Source organism: Hylobates moloch, unplaced genomic scaffold, assembly GCF_009828535.3.
Source record: "Hylobates moloch isolate HMO894 unplaced genomic scaffold, HMol_V3 SCAFFOLD_1, whole genome shotgun sequence".
Lineage (NCBI taxonomy): Eukaryota > Metazoa > Chordata > Mammalia > Primates > Hylobatidae > Hylobates > Hylobates moloch.
In genome coordinates, this window is record NW_026652276.1 from 167,713,003 (window position 1) to 167,740,630 (window position 27,628).

A 27,628-nucleotide genomic window follows, 5' to 3' on the forward strand; every position below is an offset into this window, starting at 1 on the left:
CCTCTTGAACCCTCCTCTTGCTTTCTCAGAATTTGTTTGTCTTGCTCTTTGTGATTTTGGATGAAGCATTCTTTGGGTCCTCCTGAGGACCACAGTGAGAAGTAGGGGAGACCTGTTTATAAACAGCCTTTGAAGCTCATTGTTCATTGCTCATTGCGAATTGATCAATGAAAGCACACAGGAACCCTGTCAAGTTTTGAAATAGAGTAGAAGCTGTATACATACAGCAAGCTTGATGTGGGGACCTGTGGTGTAGATTCTCCCGGAATGCAGACAAAAGTGCGTGGAATCTCCAAGGAGTGAATGAAGCCACTTGGCTAACCCTCTGGGACCTTAACACGATGCTGTTAGTCACTATTTCATTGCTTAGGTAGCAATATTATACCACATTTTATGGGAGAACTGTGGTTTTAAAACATTCTGGGAATAGATCCAGCAATTCCACTTCTGAGTATATACCCAAAAAAATTGAAAGCAGAGTCACAAAGAGATCATTCTACACCTGTCTTCATAGCAGCAATATTCACAGCAGCCAAAAAGTGGAAACTACTGAGGTGCCGATCTATGGATCACCAGATAAACAAAATGTCATATATACATACAGTGGAATATTATTTAGCCCTAAAGGGGAAGGAAATTATGATACACACCACAACATGAATGAACCTTAAAGGAACTATGTTAACCGAAGCGAGCCACTCACAAAAAGACAAATCCAGTGTGATTCCACATGTATGAGGTATGTAGAGTTGTCAGATTCATTGAAACAGAAAATAGAATGGTGGCTGTCAGGGACTGAGGGGAGGAGTATGTGGGGAGACATGTGAGAGAAGTTATATGCAGGCTCAGGTGACCTTTCCCTCTGTTGCTATAATCGTAACCCTCACCTTAATTCAACATGTTCTCATTGGTTTAGTGTTAAAAAACCTTTGTTATATGTGATACATTTTAGGCTGTGGCCTCCTCTAATACCCTTGGTAGAAAACAGACAAACCACTATGGAGAGATTTCTGTGAAAACTTGAATAACAAATTTGAAAAGACTGAGGTTTACAGAGTATAAGGAGAAAAATAGATTATCTTTGCCTACAAGTTGGATATGTCCTGTTTTTAATTTTTAAATAAACTGATGATTGTACATTTTTGGTGCTAAAACTTTGAAGATGTGAATATATCACTAGATATATCCCCATATCCAGAATTGTCTATTTAAAGTTGTCATTCTGTGACTTATTGTATGATATGACTTGGGTGTTTTTAGTGTCTTTTGGAACTAATCATACTTTCTTGTAATGAGAAAATAAGGCCCAGGCCAGGTGCAGTGGCTCACACCTGTAATCGCAGCACTTTGGGAGGCCAAGGCGGAAGGATTGCTGGCTCAAGGCCAGGAATTCAAGACCAGCCTGGGCAACATAGCAAGACCCTGTCTCTACAAAAAGTTTAAAAGTAACCAGGCATGGCAACACACACCTGTAGTCCCAGCTACTCAGGAGTATTGTTTGAACCTAGGAATTAGAGGTTGCAGTGAGCTATGATGGCACCACTGCACTCTGGCCTGGGTGGCAGAGCGAGACCCTGTCTCTAAAAAGAAAAGAAAAAGAAAAGAAGGCCCCGTGATCAACCTTTTCCCATTAGAAAAGCCTGAAGTAGTTTTTTAGTTTGCTTGTTTGTCTTGATTTTAAAAAAGAGGATTAGAGCTCTGGAACGCCTAAGAGAAACAATTACAAGACTTCAAGGATTTCTTGTATTCAGAAAGGTCCAGAGTCTTTTTAGGGGCATTGCCAAGATAAAGCCCCTCCTAAGATCTCTCGGAGCCAGACTTCATTCCACAATGGTGTCCTGTTGAAACATGCTTGCAAGTCACATGTTTTAAAAAGACAGAGTGAGGGTCCCACGTGACTGTTTATCATAAGTATGACTAAATGCTCAAACTTTTTATACCAGACTGTGCCGTATAACAGAAAAAGGGAAACTTTTAAACCTGCGTTTAACTGAAAGAGCCTTAATTGGTGGTATCTGTAGTTTCATTGCATTGCATCACTAGGGTTACTGTGAAATATTTGAGTCATATATGGGACAGAATAATTTAGATTAAAATCTTGAGGAGCTAATTTAAAAGTATGTTTCACGATACCATAAATTGAGATAGAACAGATCATAAGCTTACGTAGAGAGTCCTTTGAAATGTCTTTGATCAAAACACTTGTGATTCTGTAGGAAAGGTGTTTTTTCTTACCTCTTTTAATGTTGTAATTTGTTTATTTATGTCATCCTCTGGAATTGGGACTGTATCTTAGGATTATTTGGGACCAGAGTTCCTGACATAGCTGAATGTATTTCACCTTTGAAATTAGGTATTGCAATAAAGGATGGCTAAAGACGGAGAGGAGTTCCCCAGTCATGCCCAACAACCTAACTCGTTCATAATGCCCAACAACCTAACTCGTTCATAATGCCCAACAACCTAACTCGTGGTTGAATTACTGAAGGTCATGAGATGTTTGGCAAGATTTTGTTTTTTAAGTCATTAACTCAGTGTTCATTGGTTCAGAATTCCAATTGTATCTAGATATTGGAGATTTAAAAGAAAAGCCATTTGCTAAACAAAAAAAAAAAATGTAAGTAGCCTAATAAAATCTAAAGAATAGTCATTCTTATGTAGAACCAACTTACATCTCTAGGCATCATACACGTGGAATCAACGTTAGTGCAGTCATGTGGATTCATACTGCCTAACCCATGCTTTGGTATGATATTAACAAGCCCTTTTAATCTACACTACCTTTAAACAAAGGAGAACTAGACCTGTAGGATAAGTACCAAAGTAACACAACTAAAACTGAATAATAATAATTATGGCATATCCCAGCGTGAGAAACCATGCAGCCATTAAAAATCTCATTGTATAAAAAAAAGTCATATTGCAGAATTTTATTAGTGGCAAAATGTCGATAATGAATTGTTACATGTTTTTAAAAGAGCTACAAAATAATGTTTACAGAATAATAACCACTTTTACTTAAATATACATCCAAATATAATAAAATATGGAATTTTTAAAAGACTAAAAAGACACAAAAAAAGTGATATTAACAGTGAAGTTTTCTCTGTTCTCCAAGTAGTGGAATTTTTTAGTGATTTTCTTCTTCTCTGGATTCTTAAAACATTTTATTAGTTTCTGCATTAAGCATGCATCTATACATCTTAGCAATTTTATAATTAAGAAAAACATAGTATGTGTTATAACACAAAAGCAATGTACATGTTTTTAAATTTGTATACTGCTAATTGGCTGCTAAAGTTGTTTGAACACTGCAGCATGAACCAAACAGATTTATTCTTTATACTGTTTTAAATGAGTGACACTTAACTGTATAGAGGCTAAAGACGATGAGCCAACATGACATTACTTTAGGTTAGTCATGCTTTTTAAAATTCAGTGCTTACAAGTTGTGTGCATGTGTTTCCAGTAAAGACTTATTTGCCAAAATGTTCCTTGAACATTTTGTGCTACATTTTCACACTCCTGTTTATTCATTGCAACTTATTGGACCTGCAGTGTTTCTCAAGTCTTGAAGGGCTTTTCCTCCCCAATGCAGTCTTCTCCAGGGTTTGGGGAAGCTTAGAAGGTCACCCCTGCCAGTTCAGAATATTCACTCAGGGGGATCTCAAAAATGATTCTAGATCACTGCGTGCCCCCTCTGAGTGCTTTGTTCACACTGACCTTGTAGCAGTGGTCATGTTTTCTTTTAGTTGTTTGCGAATCAGTCTCCCCCAGAAATCAGGACACTTATCTTGGCACTAATCATCCTAATAATTACTGTTTGTCAAACGCTTACCATATGCCAGAAACTGCACAAGCACTTGGCATACATTACTTCATTTAGCCCCCCTGATAGTAGGAAAAGGAATCGCTACTTTCTCCACTTTATAAAAGGAAAAACTAAGGCTTTGGTTTTGAACAAGCTAAAATATAAAGACAGAACTCCGAACTCTAAAGGAAGAACCAAAACCATAAACCAGTAACCAAATATACTGTGCTCGATGAGAGGATTCAGTGGTCCCGCCAATGATAAGTGTATCCTCACAGCCCCTTCCAGCTCTGAAATCCATGATGGTGCCCAGTCATTTTTCTAACCCTTGTATTAACAAAACAGCTCCATCCTCCCTTGTATACACCATTCTTAGAATATTTGGGTCAGGGGAGTACGTCACTCTTAATTTCCACACATTTCAGAGGATTATGACATCATGGCCAATGTCTTAGTTCCTACTTTCAGACACTGTTCCTGAGTATTAAATCTTGTATATATTTGTATTGGTCCTAAAATTAGAAAAAGATCTGATATTGGTTTATATCCTGAATGATCCTCTCCTCCATACTGGTTAATAATAACAGTAATAACGGCTGCCATTTACTGAATATTAACTATGGTACTAAGTGCTTTATAATGATCCTATGATAAAGTGGGCTTTGCTACTGTCCCATTTTACAGACAGGGAAGCTAAGGCTTAGAGAGGTTAAATGGCTTACCTTATTTTACATATTCATTTGTTCATTGATTTGATAAAGGAATACATTGGGGATTTGAATCGAGATTTTCCAGACCCTAGTTTAAATCAAGACTCTGTTAATATTCTAAAAGAGTTGATTAAGACTGGGCATGGTGACTCACGCCTGTAATCCCAGCACTTTGGGAGGCTGAGGCAGGAGAATAGCTTGAGCCCAAGAGTTTGAGACCAGCCTGGGCAACATAGTGAGACCACGTCTCTACAAAAACTGAAAACATTAGCCTAGCATGGTGGCATGCACCTGTTGTCCCAGCTACTTGGGAGGCTTAGGCAGGAGGATCTCTTGAGCCAAGGAAGTCAAAGCTGCAGGGAGCCGTGATCACAGCACTGCACTCCGGCCTGGGCAACAGAGCGAGATCCTGTCTTAAAAAAAACAAAGTTAATCAGCACTCTCTTGCTAGTATGACTTTGGGCTAATTCGTAGCCTACATCTGTGTATCAGTTTCTTGACCTGTAAAATGGTGTAATGATGTTATTTACCTAAATGTTGTGGTGTGGATTAAATTATTTACTAAGTGGACAATGCTTAGAATAGGGCTTGATATATAGTGAGTGTTTAGTACTAGGTGCTATAAAATAATAATCACCATTAATAACAATATTATTATTCACTGGATTTTAATTGTTGAAATGACACATTAAACAATAGAGAAGCAAAAAGTGTCCCCTCACGACCCCCTCCTTCCTCTCCCCAGCATGTGCCACTGAAACCAGTTTGGCAGATATCCTTCCAGAACATTTCCTGTTCCATCAAAAACTATTTTAAAATTGTCCTTTCATTAATAAAGTACAGGTTAAGAGTGAAATTTTTTGCAGTGTTCTTGAAAGTGTGGGAGTGGAAAGGCAGGAAGGGAGACAATTCACTCACTCAGCCAACACCTATCAAATGCCTGCTGCATGCCAAGCAGCCACAAAATGCTAAGGATTCGGCGTCCAGCATAGCAAATGCTCAACTTCCGTTTTCAGTGTTTATTGATTTTCTTTTTTTAATTTTATTAGGATATGATGTTTCAGCTTCTCCGAGGTCTGGACTTTCTTCATTCACACCGAGTAGTGCATCGCGATCTAAAACCACAGAACATTCTGGTGACCAGCAGCGGACAAATAAAACTCGCTGACTTCGGCCTTGCCCGCATCTATAGTTTCCAGATGGCTCTAACCTCAGTGGTGAGTGAGAGAGTGCTGTCTTTTTGTTAAACTTATTTTTCCTCTTTTGAATGACAATCTGTCCCCCTTCCATGTCCCTAATGTTACTACTGCCCATGGCTAGTTGGTGGATAGAATGTCTTTGCCCTTGTTTATATGGCAGTGGGTAGGCAGAAAGCATTCTGCTTACAGCTACAGTCACATCCAGCCTGGGCTTGTTGTGGACAGGATCCATTGCAGAAATAGCCTGTTGCATCTTAGCCACTGGACAGGAATCAGTTACAAGTTTCCAAATGCTTTCTGCCATAACCACTGTTTTCAGAGCTGTATGCACAATGCCTAGGGAACACACAGCTCAAGGTCAGGGAAGAAGGAGCACGAGCAACGTTGACCTGTCTGCAGCATCCTGGTTTGAGAAACAGAGTGCCTACACAGGTGTGTTAACGCACTCATCTGAAGCTATGGTGCCAGCTGTAAAGAAGAAATCAAATTCACAGTGAACTTGGATGATGCATGAACGTAGAGCACCGCCATGCCAGGTGAAGGCTCATATAACCCTGAATAGAAAGAGCGAACCCAACAGCCCTGTTCTGGCAAAAAATGACAGTTATGATACCCTGTTTCTTTTTGCCATTCAGATGCAAAACCATAATAGCTATTGACATTGGTTAGCTTCTACTTCTCCGTATAGTTCATTATTTCTCAGATGGATTTTTGTGAAATTCTGCACCACCCCGAATACAAAAAGAGCAGCCTGGAAATAGGTATTAATACCCTTCTCTTTGAAAGACCTGTTTTGCGTACAGTAAATTCATACCTTACATACGGTAAATTAAATAAATGATATATAGCAAATTAGGTCTTAAGAAAAAGAATTTTAAAAAAAGAAAATATCTTTGTATATTCAACGAAATAAAAAAGAAAAAGCATCCATATTGTCCATCTTTAGCCTCAAAGTGTTTCTCACATCAGGGACAGCATGGCCCTGTTGTTAAGGAATGATTGGCAGCATCTTTGGTCATTCTGCACAGCAAAAAATTGTTTCCCTAAATTTCAGTAATACTGCAGCTGATAAGTAGATATTCAAGAGAGGAGTTGGAAATTCTCTGAGACAGATAACTTGCCTCAGGAAAAAATCCAGTTTATAAAAGTGTTCCCCACCCCCTGCTCCCAATCAAAATAGAGGTGCTACCACCTAGACACATAAGACCAGTTACTTTCCAAACATTATAGACTTTTCCTAGGGCATCAGAACTTTTGGTGCAGAGGATTCCTCGGAAAATGTTGCCATTGTTAGAAGATAAATCCTACTCATTTCCTCTTTGCCCAGCATACACCATTGCTTTAGAGGAGAAATGGCACGAGTTGATGTTTCAAAGATAGGTCCCAGCTTTGAGCAGGGTCAAGCAAGCCCTTGTATTCTTACGTAATCACACCAGAAAGGGCTGAGTCTGTGTATTTCCCCAGTGGGAAGGGTGAGGTAGGCTTCAAGTTTCCCTAGGAAGTTGTTGCGCATGTTGTTTTGGGGCCCTGGGGAGAAGCTTGAATAGGCTTTGTGATCCACAGAGTCATCAGGGGAGTCGATGGAAGGAACTTGTCTCCTTGGGTACATTAATTGAAGGAAGGATAAGCTGTAACTGAGATGGACGCTTTTATTTTAATCCCCTCAAATAGGCACTAATAACCATAAATAAAAACAGGAAACCCAGTTGGTTTGTGTTTGATTTTTTTGTTTTGTTTTGTTTTGCTTATTAAATTTGAGCTTGTGAGTAACATCAATTAACATTCCATTCTTGCTGAAAGTTGATATGTTCAAACAGGAAAATGTAGACAAATTATTTACTAGAGGAAAAGGAGAAAGGCAGTCATAAATATACAATTTTTCAGTATCTAGTTTATACTGCATGCTTTATATTTCCTATAGTGACATAAGTAAAACATGTTAGCAGCTGAGAAAGACACTAAAACAAATTCAGACTTTATTTGAAAGAGTGACAGTTGGAATTTAATGGCAATAATAAAAGGTATGTTCCTACAAGGTACTGCATTTTAAAATTTCCCCGCTCTTTTGTATTTTTCTATTTAAAGGAAATACCCATTTAATATAGTAACATGTCAATTTATATACACATGGTGACATATAAAAACCTGGAATCATAGTTTTTTAGATTGAACTGGTATGTATTTTTAGCGTCTCTTGAAGAGAAAAAGACTACACTCTTCTTCCTGGAAATACACATTTTTTAGTGGGTTATGTCATACAGGAACTGAGAATCAACTTAATTTGTGGAATGTTAAAGGAATTACAAGTTAACTGATTCGAAACTGACATCTTAAAACTATGAGAAATGCTAGTATTTTACTTATCTTTCAAAGCCTGACTCCAGGGGTACCCTCTCTAGTATCCTTTTCAGAAATTAATTTCTTTTTCTTCTCTGTTTCCAGAGTAATATTTTGAGTTTTTTTGTTTGTTTTTGTTTTTGAGACAGAGTTTCACTCTGTTGCCCAGGCTGGAGTGCAGTGGCCCTATCTCGGCTCAGTGCAACCTCTGCCCGCCGGGTTCAAGCAATTCTTGTGTCTCAGCCTCCCAAGTAGCTGGGATTACAGGCCACCCCAGGCTAATTTTTGTATTTTTAGTAGAGACAGGGTTTTGCCATGTTGGCCAGGCTGGTTTCGAACTCCTGACCTCAAGTAATCCGTCCGCCTCAGCCTCTCAAAGTGCTGGGATTACAGGCATGAGCCACCGTGCCCGGCCTATAATACTGTTTTCTGTCTTGTTTTTAGTTATTTGGGAATTTTATTTATCAGGCCATAAGTTCCTCGAAGGCAGATGCTCATCTTATTCAGCCCTAACACACAGTGCCTTGTTTATTTTGATAGGCACTCAGGAAATATTTTTCAGTGAATAAATTGACAAATGCTGACTTGCAGATATAAGCAGTTGAGTCATAACAAGAATAGAGAAGGAGCTATGTTATACATTTAATGGTCTCATTTGATGTGTGTCAATATTCCTCATAGCTACTTGGTAATATTAAGCTGAAGGACTTACTCCATATACCTTAAAATGGCTAAGTCCATTTTGCACCTTAGTCCTGATTGATTTATTGGGAGCACATATCTGTGTTCAAAATCATGAAAGCTATTAATACATGCTGTAGCTCAGTCTCAAGTTAGGAGTGAAAAGTTGACACAAACCCAAGTTCACAGTCTGTGTATTGTTTTTATTATAATCCTTTCTACTGCCTCATGAACAAATCACGTGTATGAATTGAACTTCCTGTCCTGAACAGAAAGCTGTAGAGATAGAGGAATGTAGCATTATTGTAATTCTACTTATTTGAAGACTTTCTTTAGCCCCTTGTGTTTTGTTGTTAAAGCAAGTTTTAGAAGAAGAGTCGTATTCTTCTAAAATAATTAACATCCTCTAAATGAAAGAATGGATGAATTACTAGACAACTTTTACTATCTATGTTAATATATATATATTTACATAATAAATGATATTTCTATTGAACAATTATAAAAGCTTATATTATTAGCTTCTTTCTGAAAACTTCAAAATGTTCTTACATATAGAACTTTGAGGGAGCAGTTAACAGTATTTATTTTCATTTTAAGTCCATGATCACCTGACAGATCCTGAAGTACTACTTCTCCTTAATTTCTGAGCCAGTATGCTCTATGCCAGTATTCAAGACAAGGCATCTTTTGGATTAATTGAGGAATTAGTTGTTCTAGACAGGTAAGCTTTCCAGGCATCTTAGGATATAACCCTTTATATTGTGATCTTTATTATTTTATTTTTCTAGTGAAAACAAGTTTCTTGTTAAGAAACACAAGTTTCATAAGTAGAGTATACTTCGTATGTTGGCCTTTGGTAGAAATTAATTTAGTACAGTAGCCTGGACCATAGTTGTAGCTGTAGGTGGTATGTAACATTGGGCCGAATGACTTATCTTGTCCTCATTTGATAAATTGAGGACTAATCAAAGAGTTAAATGTCCTTTGCCTAACTTTGCCAGGCTGCCTCCAACATGACATTCAGGTGTCTTTATGGGGTATTGGGTTCTTGCTGCTCAATATAGTGTCTTGTATGCACATGTAGCCATACAGAGTATTATACCTATTTCTTTAAAGGTTGTAGAATTAAGATGTGGATGGTAACAGTGTTTGCCTTGGTCCTAGGCAAGAGGAGCCCCTGGCCTGGATCTCATGCTTTAGAGAAGCCTACACTGGCCCTACTCCAGCCTTGTCTCCCTTCATGGAGCACACAACCCAGGGTGCCAAGGAAGCATGTCCCTTGAGACCTCCACCCCCACCCCATACCACACACAGGACATTGCAATTCCCTGACTAAATGGGAATGGCATGAGCTCATCCTTCCTCCTAATAGGGATTTTGCCACTTGTGTGTTCACTCCTAAGCCTAGAGGCAGCTGTTTGCAGCATATGGGCAGAGCTTGGACTTGCAGACTGGAGTATCCGTAAGCATGTGTATGAGGCCCCTTGTGGTTCAAAGAAGGAGTTGGAAATGTGAAGAGAAGTGGGGCCTATTATGCTTAACACCTGGCATGGGTTATTTTTATCAGAAAAGTTTCTCTGAAACCATGAAAAATTAACTTCTGTGACTTCTATTGAACTATTACGTTTGTTCTCATTGGAAAACCAGTGAGAACAGGTTACAGGGGAGGTTCTTTCCATTGTACGTAGCTGATAGGTAAAAATCATGACACGTGAAGTTATATAATGTCTGTGGCAAAAGTGTTTCAATAATATACACATATTCGGTACAATGACTGTTGTGACTAGCTGAAATTATATTTAGAGTCACTCTGAAGTCAACATTTCTAAGTCCTTCTCATGTGAAATGTAGTGCATGGTGCAACTCATTTTTGTGAAGATAAGGGAAATAGAGACCAGCCACTCAGCCAGCAATTTCAGTCCTACCTCACTGTGCACCAGGTCTGACATGTCTTAGAGCAGAGCCAGGAACATCACCAGCAGCCCTGGTGAGGGCTCTGACAGTCATGAAGCACTGTGACCAGCAAGCTCAGGAAGGGAGCAGTCTTGTCTTCCCATTTATGATGCAAAATCTTTAGTTTTTTTTCTAAACCTAATCATACAGCTTGGAGGGGGATATTGTTGCCTTTGGATTTGGTGTTCTTGGAACTCTTTATCAACCATTTCATTTTGAAAAGCGGGGAAACTGCCATTCAAACAGGCAGTGTGACCAGCTTAAGTCTGAATTTACCAAATAGATTGTAAATGGCTTGGAGAATTCTAATGTTTATATTCCGGCTCTGGCCCACTATCCCCACTCCTCTTTTCTCCATACCAAAAATTCAGTACCCGAGAGGGTATCAAACTGTATTCTGTGGAACGCTCAGATTCTACAAAGGGTATTTAGAGGTTCCACAAATGTTTAGGAGTCCATTTTTTAAAAATATATTTTAAGTCTTGTTAAAATAATAAAACCACAGTGCAATCAAACTAGAACTCAGGATTAAGAAACTCACTCAAAACCGCTCGACTACATGGAAACTGAACAACCTGCTCCTGAATGACTATTGGGTACATAATGAAATGAAGGCAGAAATAAAGATGTTCTTTGAAACCAATGAGAACAAAGACACAACATACCAGAATCTCTGGGACACATTCAAAGCAGTGTGTAGAGGGAAATTTATAGCACTAAATGCCCACAAGAGAAAGCAGGAAAGATCCAAAATTGACACCCTAACATCACAATTAAAAGAACTAGAAAAGCAAGAGCAAACACGTTCAAAAGCTAGCAGAAGGCTAGAAATAACTAAAACAGAGCAGAACTGAAGGAAATAGAGACACAAAAAACCCTTCAAAAAATTAATGAATCCTGGAGCTGGTTTTTTGAAAAGATCAACAAAATTGATAGACCGCTAGCAAGACTAATAAAGAAGAAAAGAGAGAAGAATCAAATAGATGCAATAAAAAATGAAAAAGGGGATATCACCACCAATCCCACAGAAATGGCCATCATTAAAAAGTCAGGAAACAACAGGTGCTGGAGAGGATGTGGAGAAATAGGAACACTTTTACACTGTTGGTGAGACTGTAAACTAGTTCAACCATTGTGGAAGTCAGTGTGGCGATTCCTCAGGGATCTAGAACTAGAAATACCATTTGACCCAGCCATCCCATTACTGGGTATATACCCAAAGGACTATAAATCATGCTGCTTTAAAGACAGATGCACACATATGTTTATTGCGGCACCATTCACAATAGCAAAGACTTGGAACCAACCCAGATGTCCAACAACAATAGACTGGACTAAGAAAATGTGGCACATATACACCATGGAATACTATGCAGCCATAAAAAATGATGATGGGAATTGAACAATGAGAACTCATGGACACAGGAAGGGGAACATCACACTCCGGGGACTGTTGTGGGGTGGGGGGAGGGTGGAGGGACAGCATTAGGAGATATACCTAATGCTAAATGACGAGTTAATGGGTGCAGCAAAACAACATGGCACATGGATACATATATAACAAACCTGCACATTGTGCACACGTACCCTAAAACCTAAAGTATAATAATAAAAAATAATAATAATAATAATAATAAAACCAAAAACAGACAACTAGCTCATGCCACATTTTGACACAGTGAGAAACACTGGGTCATGAACTGGTGCCTCTTGGTTTTCTTTTTTTATGTAGACCTCAATACAACTTTTGCCACACTGTGCACCTGAATGTCTTATAAAGGTATCATTGCTTAGGAAAAATGAAGCATTCTCTTGATTCAGTCCTGTCTGTGTCCTCTCCCTTAAAATCACCCAAGTCCATAATTGCAAAGCACATCCATTGTGCTGCTCTCACTGTACATGGGAATACTTTAAGGACCACCCAAGGCAATGCCAGTATTTATGTTTTTATACCACAGGTGATTGCCAACACCCAGGCAGTTAGAGCCAGCTACTCCCCAGGACAGCCATCATAAAGCCATCCATGGGTAGAGAGAAGTGTACCCTAAAATGAGGTCATTCTTTTTGGTACCTCAGTATCTTCCCCTCCTGAGATGAAGTCCAAAATTGACCTGCCTTCAATCAATGTCTTCTTTGCACTGAACAGTCTTAGAGTGGCCTGTCATTGTATTTTGGGGGCCTTTTTACAATCATTTAATGCTATTCATGAAGTTAGCATTTTTCCTTCAAATGTGTGTGCCAAACACACTCATATAGTTTAGAGAAAAATTCCTCTTTGTAGCATAATGGAAGAGTGGGAATATGTTCCCATCTTTTTAGTGACTTAATAAAATTCTCACTAAGTGAATTATGTTCTTTCTCCAAGAATCTTTTTTTCCATATTGCCTTCACTAATAAAAGATATACATGTTCTGAAAACACCTTTTATTCCATAGAAATTACAAAAAGACAACAAGTAAATGTTAAACATGAGAAGACTTTTATTCGACAGCTGTACAAAGTACAAAACTTAATTTTGGAAATTTTTTTTAAATCTATAACTGATAAGATTCCCAATATTGCTTTATTTGAGATCATTAACTTATTTAATACCACAAGTATTACAAAAATTGCCAGGGAAAGCATCAGGAAGAATAGCTAATGAATGCTGGACTTGATACCCAGGTGACGGGATGATCTGTGTAGCTGACCACCATGGCACACATTTACCTCTGTAACAAACCTGTACATCCTGCACATGTACCATGGAACTTAAAGTTGAAGAAAAAAAATTACTTATGTCCCCTTCTTATACCTCTGATGATATTCCTTCCTTATTCTGACCTCAGTGTTGATAGCATTTAGTAACACTAACGGAACCTCGTGGATTCAGAAACTTCTTGATAAGCCTAGGGGAGAAAATCAGTGAAATGGAGTTGTGGCTTTCAGTCAGCAAATAATTACTGATCACTTTCTATGTGCAGACTCTGTCAGTGAAGCTGAGGGATGACGGTGAATGGAAATGGACAAAGTCAGAGAGCTTACAAGCGAGATGGAGAGATAGATCTGAATCAGATAGTCACACAAAGAAATGTCTAGTTAGGAACAGAGATAAATGCAATAAAGGAAAGGGATATGGTTTTATGAGGCCATATGATAAGGCTCCAGAACCTGCCTAGGCTAAGGGCCAGGGAAGCCCTCCCTCCTTACCCAGGTCAAAATGTGGGATGCTTAAAGAGGTCACCAGCATCCTCCTCTTGAACGCGCCTGGATGTGGGCCCTGTGAATGTGCGCGTCATGCAATTCGTGCTTGGGGTGTGTGTGTGTGTGTGTGTGTGTGTGTGTGTGTGTGTGTGTGTGTTTGGAATAACTCATTCCACGGCACCCAGTTGGCACCATCAAGTGACGAAGTGAAGCAGGACCAGAGATCGGAGAACAATGTCATCTTTTACAGGAGAAAATAAATTGTTTATGCTTGTTTCCTCTTCGTGCGTGTTGTATTTACTATGGAGACCTGGCAGGGTTTGTGCCTCGGCTTGGGCAGCCGAGTAGCTCACACAGAAGCCTCCAAAAGCTGCCAGTGCATACTGAATAAATCAAACCAAGAACATTACATGAGTATAATGGAAAAAACCCAAAGCCCCATCGCCTCGGCACCTCAGCGAAAGTGCAGGACACACCTCTGAAGCAGGAAGAGCTCCTGTGACTCCTTCCCCGCTCAACATCTTGCCGTGACACAACCAGGTCTGTTTTGTTAAAACATCCAGTTGCCAGTACATATTTCATAGTTAACAATGGAGTGTTTGTGCCGGTTTCGTTTTCACTTTCACCAGTGAGGGAAGTGGAACACAATGGGGGCAGTGCACAGAGCTGGGAACAGGACACGTTTTCTTTAGGATTCCCAGGGCTGGGTACATGGAAAATGCCAGAGCCAAAACAAACATGAAAACCCATCCAGATTCTCCATTGCGCATTCTCAGTGGTAATAAAACACATTTGAGTTACCATCTGATAGGTTAACTCTGCCTCCACGGTGAAGGCAAATATCGATGACCACTGTGAGAATTTCTGCCATGTAGAAAGAGAATGTATTCCATACTGCACAGAAAGCTGCTGTTGATGCGTGTGCATGCATGTGGCTATCTAATTGCACCAAGTGGATTTGCAAAGTGAATCAAATGACTGATTCCCTTGTTTATAAAAGATAGTCATTCATTTGACTCACCTAATTCTAGCTCCTTCATAAGTGGTCACTGTTGCGAATTAGTTCTGAACAAAAACAGTTCAACTGTAATGCTACTGCCTGGAGGATGTTTTACTCGGAGAAAGAGCCAGAAGTTCCTTGCTTTCCTCCTACATTTGTTCAGCCAGCATCTACCAGGGTATGACACAGAGAGAGTCTGGTTGTCTGTCTTTCTTTTCTTTTCTTTCTTTTCCTTTCTTTTCTTTTCTTTTTCTTTTCTTTTTCTTTTCTTTTCTCTTTCTTTTCTTTCTCTTTTTTCTTTCTTTCTTTTTCTTTCTTTCTTCTTTCCTTTCCTTTCCTTCCTTCCTTCCCTCCTCCCTCCCTCCCTTCCTTCCTTTTTCCTTTCCTTTCTGCTTCTCCTTCCCCTTTCCCTTTACTTTCCCCTTTCCTTTCCTTGACCAGGTCTTGCTGTGTCGTCCAGGCTAGAGTGCAATGACACAGTCATAGCTTACTGCAGCCTCCAACTCCTGGGCTCAAGCCATCCTCCTGCCTCAGCCTCCCAAGTAGTAGGACTACAGGTGCACACCACCATGCCCAGCTACCTTCTTTTTTTTTTTTAGAGATGGGGGTCTCATTATGTTGCCCAGGCTGATCTCAAACTCCTGACCTCAAGCAATCCTCTTGTCTCAGCCTCCCAAAGTGCTGAGATTACAGACATGAGCTACTATGCCTGGGCCTGTTTTTCGTATGGACACCCTATATGATGCCATTCAAAATCTCAAAAGCCTGAGGCCAAATTGGATATAAAGACTAAGCATTGTCTTAAGATTAATGAGACCATATGCTTCAGAAAGGTTTTGCAAGTAAAGGGCTTCTCAGGGATCCAGAAGATGAAAAAACATTTTGCCTCCTACATTTAACATTTTTGGGAATATGCCCCTGTGCGGTTTAGGGGCTTGTCTGAAGAGTTCTATTTAATGAGATAATTCCATCTCCCCTAAATTTGCTTAACTCAACGCAAATGTTATATTCATACTCAAAGGAGTATGAGACATGGTCCTTGGAATTGAATATAAAGCAACATTTCAATAACTTGGATTTTTGTGTCCTCCTTAATTCTTTGGACATGTGAGCTGCTTGTATTTTAGAGCTGTCACTGCTTCCTTGTAAGGAAAGGAGAGGTGACAATATCTTTATTTTGCTTAGGCTTTGATAATATCATAGTGTAAATTTCTGAGTCAAGATAATGTTTCTCAAATTCTGTAACATTGGCCATATCCATTTTTATTCACTCAGTCCAAATAATACGTTATATATTTTAGCATTTCCCACAGTGCCTTCCTTGCACGAGGTGGGCACTTGAGTACATGGTGAATAAATGAATGAATCTTTATGATTATCTAGTGCCTAGAGAATGAATTGCAACTCTACAGCATGACATACAAAGTTTTTTGCAATTCAGCTCCAACCTACCTTTCTGTCCTTCCATCACTTCTACCCAGAGTGGTAAGCATATAACATAAGCACATATTCTTTATCAGTTTTTCACTATTCTTTGAACTTAATTGCTTTCACAACTCCCTGCTTTCACAAATGAATCAATGAATGGATTTCCTACTCTGCATTCTCCATGTTGCTGCTTGTGTCATTGCATCATCAATTATAAGCATCCAAAAAAAATTTTTTTAATTTGTTTTAGACACAACTTTCAGCTAATCTTCCCAATTGCCTGCGTCACTCCTTGATAATAACTTGAGCTCTGAGGGAGTAACATTTACACTTTGAATGTCTGTCTGGGCAGCCATTCATAACCTTCAGATAATTATTGTGCTTCATCCCTCTTTATTTGAGATCACAAACCTTGCCAGATCTCCTGACTTGTGCACTTAGATGTTCTGTATGTTATGCTTTTATTTTAAAACTAAGATCCCTTGGGATCTTTGGAGAAACCATAGTGTCCCAAAAAGGGGTTGAAAATGTCTGCATTGTAGTTTCCCTTAGTCATTTTATCTAGTCCATTTGGGTCCTTGAGAAGATTAAATTTGTGTTCCTGTTATCTGTATAGGTCTCTCCAAAAGTTGAGCTCAGACTTTTATATGATTACTTTGTAGTGCCGGATTTTCTGATGCATTTATTGACTTTATTGCTAATCTTCCCAATGCATTTCTAAATGACAGTCTTTTGGCTGCTGAACCATTCCTCTTATTGCTCCTGCTTTCTGCTTTCCTCCTCTCTAGGGATTGAAACCCAGGGTGAGTGACATTGTTGCACCCAGCATCTATCTACAAGGATACTGATGATTTTTAAATCCTTCATAAATTTGAATGTTGAACTTTACTGTTGGCTGTGGAGGAATAATCTACCTTCAAATCTCAGGGAAGCATCCAAAAGAGAAAAGGGGAAAGTGTAGGAGAATTTACTTTAGTGCTGCTCATATATTTATTTTGAAGGCTGGCAGAATCTAAAAATGAGGCTGTAAATTTAACAGCTCAACCATAAAAACCCCAAAATAAGGGAGAAAAAGCTCTACTACTTCAGGTTTGGATACTGATATAAAGTTACAAGATTTATTTTCCTCTTCTGTCTTAAATTCTTTTTAAAAAATTTCCAGCGCTGTCCTTCCCTTTCTTTTTTCCCATTTCTATTTTTAATAATTACCTTTTTAAATGTTACCAATGCTTTGAAATGTATGGAAGTGTTTTATAAATACATGGCTGGCATATTTCAGTTGATAGATTTCATGGTGACGTTAAATACTATCTGCACCTTATGTAACGCTGGATGATTTCAGTGAGGTAGGGACTGCACATGGTATCAGTTCTTGTGGGAAAATATGCTTCAGTGGCTTACTGGCACTGGTTTTGGAATGTGGCATTTAAAAGTACCTTTTTACAGTGGGAAAGAATTCTGTCAAGAATAAACAGTCTGACCTTGTTAAATGGGCCAAAGTCTGTCTGTAACCTAGTTCCAGAAAACTAGCTTTTACTAGTTTAGAAAAAGCAGATTAGAAAAAGAAAAAAAAAACTGTAAAACTTCTATGAAGTAAAGCATTTAAAAGTTGCTATCAAGAATGTGAAATAAATTCCTGAAATGATGGTCTTCACATATATTCATGAGAATGTCCTTACCTGTCTATAAAATCCCATTTTTGCAGAATGGATGAAAGATCAAGATTACAGTTAGTCAGAAAAGCAGATTTTCTTTTTCCTGAAAAGACAAGACTGGCACGTAGAAGGGAGCTGTGCGAACAGCGATACAGCATGGACCACTGTGGGAAACAAGCCCGCTTGGGGAGGTGAAGGAGTAAAAATTCCCAGTGACTCCCCATTGCCCACACACTCAAGTCTGTATACTCTGAGCTCTAGAATGCAGCAGGCAACTGTTCCTAACCTTTCTCTCCATTCTTGCTTTCCCACCCACACCAAACCCATCTCCACAAACCCTATGATCTTGCCATCCAGACCTTTTTGCTCCTTCTCGAAAAATCATGCCATTAGATTTTATGCTTCCGTGTCATTAAACATTCTCTCTGCTTAGGTTGCCTTTCCCATTCCCAGCCTAACAATCTCCTACTCATTCTTCAAGACTTAGATGCCACCTCTGAAGTCTGCCCAACTCCCCAGGATAAAGTTAAGTACCTACCCTCCCGTGCACATTTTATTTGCCTGTAATATAGTAGTTCTCATATGGTAGTATCCCCATTTGTTTGACTTCTGTCTTCTATTTTTAAAAGACTAACATTGCAAAATAGCCATTTCAGCACTTTAGGTAACAACACGCAGGCACATGGTAGCTGCTTAGTGAGTGTTTATAGAGTATATGTGGGTGGTAAAATAGGAGGTTTCTGAGTAGAGGAGATAGAGGAGGACTGAGGTTGAGAAGGGATGCTGTTCTTTAAATATTGACTTCCCTGAAAGGTGCCATTGTGGTTTGTATCTGCATCCATCTTGAAATTTAAACACCAAGAATTAAACTTATTTTGTTAGTCACTTTCATTGCTAAAATCTTGTGTTTATATTTAGAAGATATTCTGGAAAACCAGTTACTGCATTTTACACAAATACATGACTTAGTCAGCTGGTTGGATATTGTCAAGAGTGCACAAGATCTCAGTGATACTAGTTCTTTTTTTTTTTTTTTTTTTTGCTTTTTTTGAATTTTGAGGACTTAAAACAAATTGACTTGGTATTTAAAGTTATATTTCTTCAGCTTTCAGTACAGAGAAACAGAGTAAATGGAAGCTTAATCAGTGATACTCGTTCTAATCATAACCACTTTTAATGTTAAATGACTAATTTATCAATATTAATTTAAGTCAGGGAACATTTTTAATGGAGTTATAATAGAAACCAAATCTTGGGTTCAAAAAACCAATATAGCTTTAATAAAACTGCATAAATGTTTTAAAAAATCAAATATGTAAAATCAAGTAATTTGCATATGGGCTTTGGCAAAGTTTTTCAAAAGCTGCCTATGCATTTAAAATATGATTTACTAGATTAAGATGCATTTTAAAAAACTTTACAGGTTTATGTATATTATGTAAAACTACTTACACTGTCTGGCCACTGTAGTTTTTACTTGATATACATTCAAAAATATTGTATTAGGAAAAGCCACAGATAGCCCATTGTGAATTGTAAAGTGTTAATGTCAACTGGGCACAGTGGCTCACACCTGTAATCCTAGAACTTTGGGAGGCTGAAGCAGGCAGATCATGAGGCCAGGAGTTCGAGAGCAGCCTGGCCAATATGGTGAAACCCCATCTCTACTAAAAAAAATACAAAAATTAGCCAGGCGTGGTGGCGCATTCCTGTAGTCCCAGCTACAGGCTGGGGCAGGGAGGCTGAGGCAGGAGAATCGCTTGAACCCAGGAGGCGGAGGTTGCAGTGAGCCAAGATCACACCGCTGCACTCCAGCCTGGGCGACAGAGTGAGACTCCATCTCAAATAAATAAATAAATAGGATTAATATCTAGAGAAAAGAGAAACACATGTTCTTATACCCAAACTGTCCACTGTCATGCCTTTTATTGGCAAGTAGATGTTAAAAATGTAGCACAATATTTAAGATTTTGACAAGATTGAATAGTCCATTTAAAGTAAGAAAAGCTTTCAAGAGTGCCCTCAGCAATTTTACACAAGTTGAAATAAAATCTTGTCTTTATCTTTTCTTTGTATTTATTGTTCTATCTTTATTTCTATAAGGACTTCTTGGTTTTAGGATGTGGGGCTGAAAAACTGCATTTAAAGGTCATGTTGCTGCTGCTATATGCACAGTACAATTTGTATTTTCCATCAGCTTCATCATTTGTAATTTTTGTACTCCTGTTTTTAAAGGCATCAAATTTTTTCAGTAGTTGATTATAGTTCTCAAGTATTGTTAGTCCCATACTATTTTAGAAAAACAAGATATTCATCAATTGCTTTATTTTTAATTCACATGCATTTACTCAGTAATTTTGTTTTTAGGAATTTGGTCTCAGGAGACAATTTTTTAGAAAGAAATAGCCCCATTTATAAGATAGCGTTCACCAAATCCAGTGGCATTTTTTGCAGGTTCTTCCACATTCACTTTGTAACATTTGTATATGCGAGTCCCCACTCCCTTAAACTCTCACGGTTTTTTTTGTTTGGTTTGGTTTGGTTCTTTTTTTTTTTTGAGACAGAATCTTGCTCTTTCGCCCAGGCCAGACTGCAGTGGCGCTATCTCGGCTCACTGCAAGCTCCGCCTCCTGGGTTCAGGCCATTCTCCTGCCTCAGCCTCCCGAGTAGCTGCGACTACAGGTGCCCACCACCACACCTGACTAATTTTTTGTATTTTTAGTAGAGACGGGGTTTCACCATGTTAACCAAGATGGTCTCGATCTCCTGACCTCGTGATCTGCCTGCCTCGGCCTCCCAAAGTGTCACGGTTCTTTCTTCAGTTTTTTTATCTGCATTCTTTCATTGCTAAAATTATTTTAAAATTTGAACATTCCACCAGTGTGGTGGTGGTTAACACATGTAATTCCACCACTTTGGGAGGCTGAGACGGGCAGATTGCTTGCACCCAGGAGTTTGAGAACAACCTGGGCAACATGATAAAACCTTGTCTCTACAAAAAATAAAAAAATTAGCCAGGCATGGTGGCATGTGCCTATAGTCCCAGTTACTTGGGAGGCTGAGGTGGGAAGATCGCTTGAGCCCAGGAGGTAGAGGTTGCAGTGAGCTGAGAGATCACGCCACTGCACTCCAGCCTGGGTGACAGATAGACACTCTATCTTAAAATAAAAAATAAAAAAAAAATTAAAAATTAAAAAAAAAATTGAACGTTCCAGGTGAGTAAAAAAATGAAAAGGGAAAATCCTCAATGATCCTTCCTTCCAGAAAAAAAGCCACTATTAACAGTTTGTTAAATGAACTTTTATACTTTTTTCTACTTGTATACAACCCTCAGTATGGGTGTGCGTGAGGGTGGATGTGGATGTGCCTATAATAGTATACATACAGGTTTTCTGTTTGTTTGGGATTTCTTGTTTACTTGTGTCCATTAATTTATCCTAGGCATTTTGTCCATATCTAACGTATATTAGCCTGTTATTCTTTTTCTTACTTTCACTGTGTAAATTTACATAATATTTTTACCCAGTCTCCCAGGATGAACACTTGGGTAGTTTCTCATTTTTTGGCTGCAGTGAACATCTTTGGGCTTATGTTTTTTCACTGAAATACTAATTTTTTTTAGGATAATTATTTAAGAAATGGTACTACCAGGACAAAAGACAAAGAATGCACATTCAAAAATTTGATAATCCCAAATTGTTCTCCAAAAGGGTTTCAACTCCCACTCCTGCACTCCTTAACTGAATGTGAGAGAGCTCACTGCTTTGTCTCTCCTGAGTGCCTCTGGCCATTGCCTTTGCTGGCGCTTTCTGCTCTTCCTGTCCTCTAAAAAAGCATCCAGCATGTTCTGACTTCAGCCCTTTCTGTGTCTGAGTCAGGTCCATGGCTGTAACTTTCATCTCCGTGCAGAGATGTCCAAGTCATCCATCTGCCCGGGTCTCCTCTGAGTATCAGCCTTCATCTCTACTTTTCCCCACCTCTCCATCCGGTGTTCCACAGCAATAGAAACAGATCGTAACAAAAAGATCACTCATCAGCTTCTCCTTTCCTAGGCAATTCTGCTTTGGTTTCCTTTGTTTAACTTCATTACTGGTAATCACCAAAGCTAGAATCTTCAGATTTTTTTCTGGACCCATTTATAACATCATATATTTAGTTACAAGTACAAAATATCCAATCAAAGTGTCTTGAATAATAATAATGTTTAAATCTGATATAAGAAGTCTGGAGATAGATAATTCTGCAATTGGTGCTATTGCTTGATGGTATCATCTTGGTTCCGATAACCAAATATTGGGAAAATTCCATTCCTTCTTCTTTGGTTAGTCGATTGTGTCATCCCTCAGGGCCTCAAGATGGCTGCCACAACTTCAAAAGCATTATATCACATACAACAGTATTCTAAGCAGTAGGTGAGGAAGCAGGGGCCAAAAAGGGTTTTATTGTCTCTTTAATCAGGGAAGACAATCTTTTCCAAAAGCTCTTTTCAAACTTCCACTTTAGGTTTCATCACTCATAATTGAATCCCATACCTACCCATCGACCAATCAGTCTGTAGATAAGCATATTGCTACCCAAAAGAAAATCAGGTTATGCTAGCCAGGAAAGCAGGGGGTGGCTGTTGGGTGAACAACGAATGTACAGGCCGTTCATTAATCTAGAGATACACCCCCACCAAGGCAGCAGGGCTACCGTATAGGCAGGAACATCTGCTGTTGGTTTCTTTCAGAGGTGCACTGATGTATTCACCAATCTCTAATAAAATGTTTTATAAAGCACAGTGCTTTTTTCCTTACGTGCTCCACATATGTTGAAAGCAGAAAGCTTTAGAGTTTCATGGAAATGTTGATTAGACTAAGAATGATTGCTTACCACACCCACCAGGACTATGATTCCTTAGATTCCTTAATAATAGCAATCAGCAAACACTTTTTGAGTATGAGCCATCCACCAGCAATCAGCAGGTAACATTCTTCTCATGCAAATTCAGGAAGCTAAGGATTGCTTTTAAAAACAGTGAGGCACTAAGAAAAATTATGTTAAACTAAGAACTTTTAAAAAGATGTGAATTTCATTAATATTATTCATGTAATTTATATTACTTAAATAGTATGTTCATTATTAATATATTCATATGATTAAAAGTAATATTCAGTATTTGGATGCATAAATAAAATACATATATGTATATATGTGTATGTTCTTTTAGTTACATATATGTATATATAAATCTGAAGTTGCCTCTACAACTCTTACCTAGCCAGATAAACCCTGATGAATCTAGGAGACAAGCATTGTTAGATCTAGGGGAGTCAGGGAAGGCTTCTCAGAGGAGCTAATTTTTGAGGCAGGCTTACAAGTGAGGAGGAGTTTGCCTGGCAAAGCACAGGGAAAGGTGTGTTCTAGGTATGGGGTTGAGAAACATCAGCTCATGTTCACACACACAATGGCAAAGCAGCAAGAAGTATGTGGGTTGTTGAGCAGGGTGCTTTAAAACCTTTTTTACCCTAAAAAAAAACAGTCTACTACAATGTGATGAGTGGATTGGTAGGGAGGATTTGGTGTGAATTAAGAAATTGATGGCAGGGAAACCAGCGTGGAGGCTGTTTTAAGAAAGATGTGTGATGAGGGACTACGTGAGACCAAGAATGAGATGGGACAGAAACTGGAGGCTGTTAAATGTAGATCCGGGGAAAACATGTTCATGTCAAAATCTGATATGAAATTTACTTTATGAGATAAATAAGAAATAAAAATATATTTATTTAAATCAAATAAGTATCTCTGGTCATAATTGCCTTCATACTGTACTGTTGTGGATGTGTCCTGACACATGCTCAGAACATAGTAGCCACTACTGATGTAATCACTACTATTTTTACTGGCAGTGGTATTGAATATGTATAGTAATTTCTCCTGGTATGATTAACATTTTTATTCAAAACGGAACAAATTTTATAATGAAGAATCTCTATATGACATCTCACTAGTAGTTGTATAAATCAGAAATTTTCTAGTGGTCTAATGTTAATCCCAATTGTAATTCAGATGAATCTATCATAAAATGACTTTTTTTTTCTTTTACAGACAGAGCCTTTTAAAAAATATATTTCTTTTTATCAGGACTTAAATGATAGATGTTTTACTTTATTGGGCCTAAAGTGCCAGTGACATGGTTATGTTCTAATTAATTAGCCACCTATCTTTCTCTTTCTCCTTTTTCCTCCACATAATCCAGATTTTGCTAAAGTTGGCAAATTGTATACCTCACTTGTGGTCATTATATGACTAAACCCTAATGAGGGTTATGTAATGTAAACAGCCACAAAATACCATAATTTACTCTTTTCCTTAGACAACAAGCACCTTGAGGGAAGAAACGGGCATCACATAGATTATGCTCACCAAATAGCAATTGGTAATGATGATGCACTTTGAAGCCGTTTATGTCTATTATAAAAGTAATATATACTCATTATAATCAAATTTGTGTGGTCTTGGTTTATCTCCATTCTCCATTCTTGGTTCACCTCATCCATTCATTTCTCAAAAATGGTAACACAGATTAGTTTCTCAATTTCAAAAGTCAGATAATCAAACTGGGGTTTCAAAGAAAGTTGTAAATTAGTAAAGAAAAGCGTCAAATTTTTTTTCAGCCCTTTTTAGATTTTTCTCTCCTTGGGGCTAATTACCTTCATTCACCCTTCTTCCCTCACTATTCCTAAAGAATAACAAGTTTAGAAATTAGATATTGGATATAATCCAGTAAGAGTCTGTTCAGCTTGAGGATTTTTTAAACAACTAAATATGCCTAAAAATTTCATCATCACCACTGTGTGTCTTCCTCCATCTGCTCATCTGCTGCCCATAATATCATACACTTGATAATGGCTGTTTCTCTTAAGAGAATAGTGTCATGTTCTTGAGGCCAGAGATTGTTAAGTTGGAAGAATCTGAGAAGACAGCAGAATTTAAAACACTATGTACCTAGCATTCTTTCTAATACTACATTTATTTATCGTGTGAGAGAGAAAGAGACTGTGAGTGTGTGTGTGTGCACATGCACACACGTTTTCTATATCTCATCAGGTATTTGTGAATAAATAGTTCACACCCTTCCAAGAGAATAAGTCCTTTCTTTTCTTTAAACAGTGACTCCATTGATCTTGTTTTAGAATTTCTTCCCTCGTTTCTCACTTCCTTCTTGGCAACATTGTTTTTGAAGTCTTGAATTGATTCAAGTGTTCCTGGAATATTACATTTTCTCTCCTACCATTTTCAAATATAGACAAAGAGATAATTTTTTTTGAAAAATGTTGCTTCCTTCAAAAAGCAGTATAACAGCTATTATACATAGTATAATACCACAGTACGTGGTTAAAGGGACATATTCTGGAACCAGATCTTTTATACAAAATTATTTTGCAACTTAACAAGCTGTGTGACCTTAAATAAATTCTTTAGCCTCTCTGTATCCTGGGTTTCTTCTCTGCTAAAATAGAGAAAATGACAGTACCTATCTTAATAGGATTGTTGTGGGAATTAAATGAGTTAATATGTGAAAAAGTAAAGTCCTATAATTAAATTATGTAATAGTAATACTCATCTTTGAACCTGAATATGAAGACAGGTAAAGAAATGAATATAAACCAATGAAACCATTTTATTACTGTTAATCAGTTACTTAGAAATCACTTTTACTAAAGTTTAGATTACTAACATCTTAGGGAGACCATTCTCTCTTTTTTCATTATTATTTCTCAAAAGAGAGAGTGTTTCTGGTATTCCTGAAATGAGTATATTGAAGAAATCTTTCCATTATCAGTTATTTAAACAATGTTGAAGTCTGGGGAAAAATAAAATATATTTTTTCCAAGGCTACACACGTATCTATTCTTCGAATACAGGAAATTGAATGCACAAATCCAGACAGTTGCAGAATTTTCACTGAGAGTCTAAGAATGGATGAGTGTGTTATTGTGAATGGACTGTATAGGCAGTATTAATTGCTTTGCTTTCAGGCACCATATCTCAGTGTGACATCTCAGAGTCCCAGAAATCCAGTGCTGTTTCTTCAGTCTTTGTTCCTTGCTTACTTTCAACCACTAGCCAAGTAGTTGAGGATGGCACAGAAAAATTGAGTTGTGGTCCTGTAGCACAGACCTTCATGGTTGTGCTTTTCTTCTTTACCACCCACAGGACAAATTCTACAAAGACAAGAAAATTGTTTTTCATGAAGAACATTTTGTGTATTTAATCTCTATAGAGTGGAAGGTTGATGACTGGAAAGTAACAGCTCATTAATTATGAAAGTAAATTTCTTTCCCTACTGTAGTCAAAATTAGCTTTTTTAAAAAGACAGGGTCTCGCTGTTTTGTCCAAGCTGGAATGCAGTGGTACAAACACAGCTCACTGTGCAGTCTCAGCCTCCTGGGCTGAAGGCCATCCTCCCGCTTTGGCCTCCCAAAGTTCTGGGATTACAGGTGTGAGCCACCACTCTGGCCAAAATGAGCATTTTAATGTTATTTCTGTACTGAGCCATTTTGTATTCCACCGATCACTTTCTCTTGGGAATAGTTGGTAGTTAATATTCAGAAGGGTTCATTTCCCAAATAGGTTAGATTATTCTCCAGTGAATAAGTGACTCATTGTACTATGGATTAGGAATTAATGTCACAGATAACATACATTTCTTTCACATAGTCTACTTAAGATGTGTCATATAAGAACTCTTTCAGCTATTAACCTTTCAAAAAAGTTAAAAGAAATTCCTGAGGCTTTCAGCCCAGCCCTTGTATAACCTGCACTGTCTTGTTTTGTTTTACAAAGCCATGCAGGAATGCCCCCTATTCAGAAAAGGAGTTGGTACCTAGACTAATAACTGAGTAGCACATTCAACCTGCAATTCTGGAAATTTGTATTTAGCATTTCATACAGTTGCTTATTCTCTAATTTAGTCTTTAAGAACATTTGTCTTAATATTGCTTTTATCTATCTAGTGCCCAATTCAGGATTCAGTTAAGCCACAGTACCATCTCCAAAGAAAACGTACCCTGGCTTTTTTCAGATTCAAGGTAAAGGTGTGGTTTGGCCACATAAGTAGTGTTGTATAGAAATGTAATTCAGGAACTTCTGCAACATGACCTGACTGGGATCTACCTTTCTTTGGATGCTTCCTGCTCTGAACGCCCACAGCACTTCTTAAGCCACCCAGTTCATCCTTTACATGAAACCTTTCACTCTCTACTTAGGTTTCATGTGATTTCCAATTTTTTTTAATGCTGCTCAAAGCTCTTTGAGACCAGGAACAATGATTTGTGTTTGCTAAGCATGCCTTAGCATGGACCCAAAACCTAGGAGAAGGTTGGTCACTTGGTGAACAACTACTTGTTATATGCTTCCTCTCTTGGTGCCTGAAGGACATCATAGTAAAAATACTTTGGATATTCTGGATATTTTGTTACTATTTTGTGTATATATGGAATTCTAAGTACACAGTATACTAATGAGGTAAAGAAATTTTCATAGAAGCAAAAACCAAGAGAGTTTACCACCACCAAGAATTTTCTAAAGATGTACTTCAAAAAGAAAGAAAATAATCTCAGAAGGAATGTCTGAGATGCAAGAAAGAATGTCGAGTACATAGATTGGTAAAAATGTCCAAATAG

General features: G+C 38.2%; 1 protein-coding gene across 2 annotated transcripts in view; it reads left to right on the forward strand.

Annotated features, from left to right (window-relative positions):
• CDK6 (cyclin dependent kinase 6) overlaps positions 1 to 27,628 on the forward strand; it is a 233,703-nt gene that overhangs the window by 102,727 nt on the left and 103,348 nt on the right. For both annotated transcript variants that reach the window (XM_058424585.1, XM_058424582.1), the window contains exon 3: positions 5,571 to 5,738. In XM_058424585.1, coding sequence (XP_058280568.1) covers positions 5,571 to 5,738 — 168 coding nt within the window. The remainder of the gene's footprint in view (positions 1 to 5,570; positions 5,739 to 27,628) is intronic.